Genomic DNA, 6,471 nt, shown 5'->3' on the forward strand with positions numbered 1-6,471 from the left:
GTGTGTGTCCCTCTGTGTCTCTGTGTGTGTCCCTCTGTGTCTCTCTGTTAGTGTGTGTGTGTGTGTGTCCCTCTGTGTCTCTGTGTTAGTGTGTGTGTGTCTCTGTGTGTGTGTGTGTGTGTGTGTGTGTGTCCCTCTGTGTCTCTCTGTTAGTGTGTGTGTGTGTGTGTGTGTCCCTCTGTGTCTCTGTGTGTGTGTGTGTGTGTGTGTGTGTGTGTGTGTGTGTGTGTGTGTGTGTGTGTGTGTGTGTGTGTGTGTGTGTGTGTGTGTGTGTTAGTGTGTGTGTGTGTGTGTGTGTGTGTGTGTGTGTGTGTGTGTGTGTGTCTTTAACTCTTGTGTTTTTTTGCGCTGCAGGTTCTGTGTGTGGAGCTGGTGGATGAAGACGCTGATGTCAGCGGCGTCTCCGGTCCCGTTTCACCTCCCGCCATTTCCCTCCTGTCGCCCAAAGCCATGGAGACGGCCGGACGCATCCTGAAGTTTGAGGAGAAGCAGCGGGAAAAGGCGAAGGTCAGACACGACTGATTTTAAATGACAAACCGTCCCACGTGGCGTGCTGCGCTCCGTCCGTCGTCTCTGCTGATTCATGTGCTGAACCTTTTCTGCTCAGATGGCGCTCAAGCTGCGGCAGGAAGTGCAGGAGAAGCTGGTGGCGGCGGTGGCGAGCTCGGAGTCGGAGCAGCTGAAACGCTTCGAGGAGTTCATGGAGCTGAAGCAGAGACAGGAGTACCAGAGCATGAGGGACATGATGGACCGAGAGTAAGACCTGCAGAGACCCCACCCCCTTTCTCAGCATCGCCGCCGCCGCCGCCCGTGTAACTGACCCCGCCGTACGCCTGTTCGATTTCTGTCCGCAGGACGAAGGAGAGCATCGGACGCCAGGAGAAGCTGAAGGAGGAGCAGCGACACAGGATGAAGGTACGGGCGTCTCGTCTCCATGACAACGGACGAGACGTAGCGATTCTGAAGTAAGAGGCGGGATCAGCGTGTTTTTCACGTCTCTTCTTCTCGTCTGCGTCTTCAGATCCTCAACCTGCGGCTGCGGGAGGCGGAGCAGCAGCGGCTGAAGGAGGCGGAGCTTGAGCGGCAGCGGCAGGTGGAGGGCAGGGAGAGGCTGAGGAACCTGAACACCATCCAGGAGGAGATCCTGCAGCTCAACCAGCTGCTGGATCCGTCCAAGCTGGCCAGAACCGACCTCGCCGCCGCCAGCCTCAACTCGCTGAGCGCCCGCGGGAACCAGCTGTGCTCGCAGGTGTCCGAGGTCGTGAGGAAGACGGCAGAGGTCAGTTTGAGATCCCGTCCTTCTAGAAGGATCTTTACACGTGTGAACTGAAGAGGCTCTCCGGCTGCGTCCTCTTTAGGGCGAGTTCCCCGGCGTGGAGGACATGACGGCGGCGGAGCGAGCGCTCCACGAGATGCGGGCGCTGATCCGGCTGATGCAGGAGGAGGCGGCCGAGGCTCAGGAGAAGAAGAAGAGGCAGCAGGAGGACCAGAAGGAGGAGCAGAGGAAGAAGGCGGAGCTTCAGGCGCAGCAGGAAGCGCAGAAGAAGGCGGAGCAGTCGGCCAAAGAGAAGGCGCAGAGGAGAGGTGAGAGGGCGTGTACCTCGCCGCCCGCCCGCTCGCCACCCGCCCGCCCTGTGATGCGTTCAGGCTCCGCAGAGTAACGTGCGTCTCGTCCTCGCAGGTCTGCAGAACAGCGCCGAGGACGGCACGCTGAAATGGTTCCAGGAGCTGCAGGAGTCGGCTGCTCGCTGCGCCAAGACCTTCGAGCAACTCAACGCCCCCAAAGACGCTCAGGTGAGTCCTCGAGGCGGGGGGCGGGGGGAGGGGGGGGGGGGGGGGGGGGGCGCCGGGTTCAAGTCCCGCATGTCAGTCCTCTCTTTTTCCAACTCAGCTGTCAAAAGAAGGCAAAATGTAAGAATCCTGTTTACTAGAGTCGGTGATAATTAGTCGGCCAATCAGAGAGGCCGAGCGGCGGCGCTCTGGCGTTTAAATCTCCGCTCTGCTCTCAGACCAAGAAGCTGAAGCTGGAGCTCCAGAAAGCCGCCAGCATCCCCGTCAGCCAGATCTCCAGCAACTCGGGCTCGCAGCTCCGAGAGATCTTCGACAAGATCGACAAGCTGCTGTCGGGCCGGGCGGTGGCGTCGGGGGGGGCGCTCCGTCTCCACCTCCCAGCATCCTCAGGGGCTCGACTTCGTCTGCTACAAACTGGCGGAGAAGTTTGTGGTGAGTGTGGGAGGAGCCATCTTGGAGCCGCTCGTCGCTGCTCCTGACGTTAAACGATCTTTGTCTCTGCAGAAACAAGGAGAGGAGGAAGTGGCGTCCCATCATGAAGCGGCCTTCCCCATCGCCGTGGTGGCGTCCGGCGTCTGGGAGCTCTACCCTCGAGTGGGAGACTTCCTCCTCGCCCACCTGCACAAGAAGTGTCCGTACGCCGTGCCTCACTACCCGCCCATGAAGGAGGGCACGTCAGTGGAGGAGTACCAGCGGTGAGCGGGCGGGCGGCGAGCGGGTGGCGAGCGGGCGGGCGACTCGCTCACGCTGCAGCTTGAGCTGCTGAAAGAAACGCTGACACACGTCTCTGTCCTCAGGATCCTCGGGTACCGCGTGGACGACTCCGGGACCGAAGGTCAGGACAGCTTCCTGAAGAGGATGTCCGGGATGATCCGCCTGTACGCCGCCATCATCCAGCTGAAGTGGCCGTACGGCTCCAAGCACGGGGTAACGGACGCCGCCGCCGACCTTTAACCTGCATGTGACTGCAGCGAGACCACCTCTGACGCATCACGAGCAAATCTGCTCTTAGCTCCGCCCACACAGTGTGTGCAGTGGACGAGTGGCGCCGCGTGCTCGGGCTGAATGACTTTATGTCGGCCTGAAATCGAACCGTGCACGCCGGGCTCTCGCTGCGTTTACATCCAAACGCCCTCTCACGCTCTCCATGCGTCTTTGTCAAACGTGTGTGTGTGTGTGTGTGTGTGTGTGTGTGTGTGTGTGTGTGTGTGTGTGTGTGTGTGTGTGTGTGTGTGTGTGTGTGTGTGTGTGTGTGTGTGTGTGTGTGTGTGTGTGTGTGTGTGTGTGTGTGTGTGTGTGTGTGTGTGTGTGTGTGTGTGTGTGTGTGTGTTCCTTCAGGCTCCTCACGGTCTGAACAACGGATGGCGTTGGCTCGCTCAGATGCTCAACATGGAGCCGATCGCCGACATCACGGCCACGCTGCTGTTCGACTTCCTGGAGGTGAGTTCTGCAGCTTCGCTCTAAAGCTGCGTCCAGTCAGGACGGAGAGGCTTTAACCGTGTGTGTGTGTGACTGTGTGTGTGTGTGTGTGTGTGTGTTGCAGGTGTGTGGTTACGCTTTGGTGAAACAATATCAGTATCAGTTCTGGAAACTCATCCTGCTGCTCAAAGAGGAATATTTCCCCAGGTACTCTCACACACACTCTCTCTCTCACACACACACACACACACACACACACACACACACACACACACACACACACACACACACACACACACACACACACACACACACACACACACACACACTGAAGTGTTGTCTTGTGTGTGTGCAGGATTGAAGCGGTGACCAGCACGGGACAGATGGGCTCCGTCATCAGACTCAAACAGTTCCTGGAGGTACGTTGGCTCTGACAGGTCAGAGGTCGGCCCGGCGCCGTGTCCTCGCAGCGCACGCCGTGGTGGTGAGCGCCGGTGACAAAGTCAGGCCCTTTGAATCACGCTGCGCACGGCTCCGAGAACACACGGGTCAAAGTCTGCCGTTTCACTTTGTTCGGATTGGAAACTAGACGTGCCTTTATTTTGAAATTCAATGTGGCGGGCTTCCTGTTGGGTCCAAGAGGATCTCTTGACTTGGTTAATGCGCGTACTGAATTTCATACGTGTAGGTAAAAGTAACCTCGACAGGGCGGCCATTTGTGAAAATTCTAGGGGGCGCTGTTGAGCCTTTTAGTTCACACACGTTTGTGTCCTCTGGGTGTCTGAATCACATTTTCATCCCTCTCGTAGACGTCTCTGCAGAGCCGACAGATCAGCCCGCCTAAAGGCCAGCTGGGCGCCACCTTCTGGAGGACGTGATGAAGGAAGGCGGCGGCGGGAGGGAAGGACGCTGCGGCGTGACGGCGTTTAGGACACGGCCATGCTGATGAGTCTGTTCAGTGAGACGATGTGGAAGTCTGTTTGTGCTCCCGTGATTCGTTAGAGTTAAACAAAACACCTGTCCTCAGTTTACGCTGGCTGTGGGATGCTGGGAGTTGTAGTTCAAACATGCATCTGTAGTTCTTTTCACTGCTGCTTCTTCTCACGATCACCTTTGAGTGTAACCATGACGATTTATACCATGTCTGTTTTTATGACTTATCCGTTTCATGATTTGAACTTCGATTATTTATTTTTATTTTTTAATCTGGCGTGTGGGTCGGCGGGGTCGGCGGCCCGATGAGCTGTCGTTGAATTCATGTGATGTTTTCTTCATCTCTGTCAGAAACAAGGATGAGATGTAATCTGCATTTAATCCACAAAAGAACGTCTGAAATAAAATCTTCATCTGCAGTTTACCAGAAACTTCCATCGTCCTTCATTTAGTTTCCTTGTCATGAAACAAACAGGTGTCATTAAATCATTCAGGTTCAGGGGCGCAGGATTAAGGACCATGTTTAGAAAGTGTTTTCACGTCACGTGCTGCACTTTACCTCTTGGATCAGGACGACATGTAACCGTGAGAATAGAAGGAATAAAATAATGGAGGGAAACAGCTCCCTCTAGTGTTCTGAATCTGAGCTGCAGTACCAGTTTTAAACACTAGGGGTCAGACGTACTGCTCAGATTAGATGCATCTTAATAAAACATGTTTAAATGTTTTTATACAAACAAAAAGTCTGAAGCTCAGAAACTAAAAACAAGACTTAATAAATCAGGAACACAAAACTCCATGTTTGAGGTTTCATCTTGTTTTATTCGACCTTTAAACCCAAATCAGAACCTGATCTGCAGCTTTGCATATTCAGAACATTCAGTTTGTCGTCATATTATATTTGATTTCATCAGACTGATCCCGCCTCGTCCAGGAAGAGGTCAGCTTGTGGAGCGCGTTCACGTCGGTTTTAGGAAGATTAAAAACGACAAACTCGACCTCGGATGTAAACTGGAGTTTGATGGAGGGTCAAAGGTCGCGGTGCGTCAGAGCGAGTGAAGTGACACCAACGAAACAGGACGACGTGATAGTTTACCTTCTTTTAATCAAACACAACGGAACACATTTGCAGGTTATTAACAGTCGATGTGTTGTAGTTCACGCTGTTCGCCACTAGAGGTCAGTGTGAATGACAGAACATGAAAAGCAGGTTTTTTCAGGGTTCGTCCTCGGAGCGGCGTGCTCGTCAAACGCTCGCATTAAATAACTGGATATCGTTGACGTGGATGATGACAGCGGCTCTCACAGCGTTCTTCCACGTCTTCTTTTTTCTCACTCGAGTCCTTTTTGAGACTGAAGGTCACGCCGCTCGTGCGGCTTCACTGGCGTCCCTCGTGGTTGAGCGACGCTCGCTCCATGCGTCTGTACCAGCTTTTGACTTTGGTGTTCTCCATCATGTCGTCGAACGCCTGCAGGCCCTCCATCACTCTGAGCACGCCGAACACCGCCTGCAGGAGAGGACGCAAAGACGTTAGCAGAGCGCCGCGTGCTGTGCTCACCTTTAAACAGTGAGTGAGCGAGCGAGAGAGAGAGAGAGGTGTGTTCTCTCACCAGGTCGGCCAGGTTGGGATCATCTCCTCCCATAAACTTCCTCTTCTTCCCGATGGCCGCCACCCAGTCGTTGACAGCTTTGTACAGATCCTGCCTGACGTCGTCCTGCAGGTTGTGTCTTATTTTGAAAAAACAAAGAGGAAACAGAATCTCTGACTTTGAAATCTAAAGCTACTCGCCAGGACTCGAGCGGCGAGACGAGATTTTTCATCTCAAAGACGATTAAAAGAAGAAAACACATCCTGAACTTCAGGTTGCTGCTCACCGACTCTTCAGCCTCTTGGCGATGATAAACATGGCCGCGGCGCCGACGTATTTGGCGAAGAATCCTTCGTAAGTGCCGAACTTTCCCTCCCGGACGATGTAGTCGAAGGACGCCAAGGCTTCGCCGGTGGTCCGGTACACGTTTGGAGATATGAGATGGACGAGCCAATCGTCGGCCCACTGGCGCCACTTCATCTCCTCTCTGCCAACAGGAAGAGGAAACGACACAGCGGTTTGTGGTCACCATAGAAGAAGAAGAAGAAGAAGAAGAAGAAGAAGAAGAAGAAGAAGAAGAAGAAGAAGAAGAAGAAGAAGAAGAAGAAGAAGAAGAAGAAGAAGAAGAAGAAGAAGAAGAAGAAGAAGAAGAAGAAGAAGAAGAAGAAGAAGAAGAAGAAGAAGAAGAAGAAGAAGAAGAAGAAGAAGAAGAAGAAGAGAAGAAGAAGAAGAAGAGCG

At 53.9% G+C, this 6,471-nt stretch overlaps 2 protein-coding genes across 2 annotated transcripts in view; one reads left to right on the top strand and one right to left on the bottom strand.

The window, feature by feature from the left end:
* Positions 1-4,193, top strand: part of gle1 (GLE1 RNA export mediator) — a 5,293-nt gene extending 1,100 nt beyond the window's left edge. Inside the window, 14 exon segments of the mRNA XM_079352182.1 lie at positions 355-507; positions 608-756; positions 855-915; positions 1,022-1,279; positions 1,359-1,584; positions 1,682-1,794; positions 2,010-2,144; positions 2,146-2,223; positions 2,296-2,486; positions 2,589-2,718; positions 3,130-3,231; positions 3,335-3,417; positions 3,566-3,629; positions 4,020-4,193. Of these exon segments, the coding sequence (XP_079208308.1) occupies positions 355-507; positions 608-756; positions 855-915; positions 1,022-1,279; positions 1,359-1,584; positions 1,682-1,794; positions 2,010-2,144; positions 2,146-2,223; positions 2,296-2,486; positions 2,589-2,718; positions 3,130-3,231; positions 3,335-3,417; positions 3,566-3,629; positions 4,020-4,088 (1,812 nt within the window). The 3' untranslated portion in view covers positions 4,089-4,193.
* A 1,038-nt stretch (positions 4,194-5,231) lies between these two features.
* ptgesl (prostaglandin E synthase 2-like) lies at positions 5,232-6,247 on the bottom strand. Its single transcript, XM_079362556.1, has 3 exons — positions 6,020-6,247; positions 5,755-5,872; positions 5,232-5,651 (listed from the first exon to the last, which is right to left on the bottom strand). Exons 1-3 carry the CDS (start codon positions 6,211-6,213, stop codon positions 5,523-5,525), a joined length of 441 nt encoding a protein of 146 aa, XP_079218682.1. The 5' UTR covers positions 6,214-6,247; the 3' UTR covers positions 5,232-5,522.
* Between the last annotated feature and the right edge of the window lie 224 nt (positions 6,248-6,471).

The sequence above is a fragment of the Symphodus melops genome, assembly GCF_947650265.1.
Source record: "Symphodus melops genome assembly, chromosome: 1".
In the NCBI taxonomy this organism is placed as follows: Eukaryota; Metazoa; Chordata; class Actinopteri; order Labriformes; family Labridae; genus Symphodus; species Symphodus melops.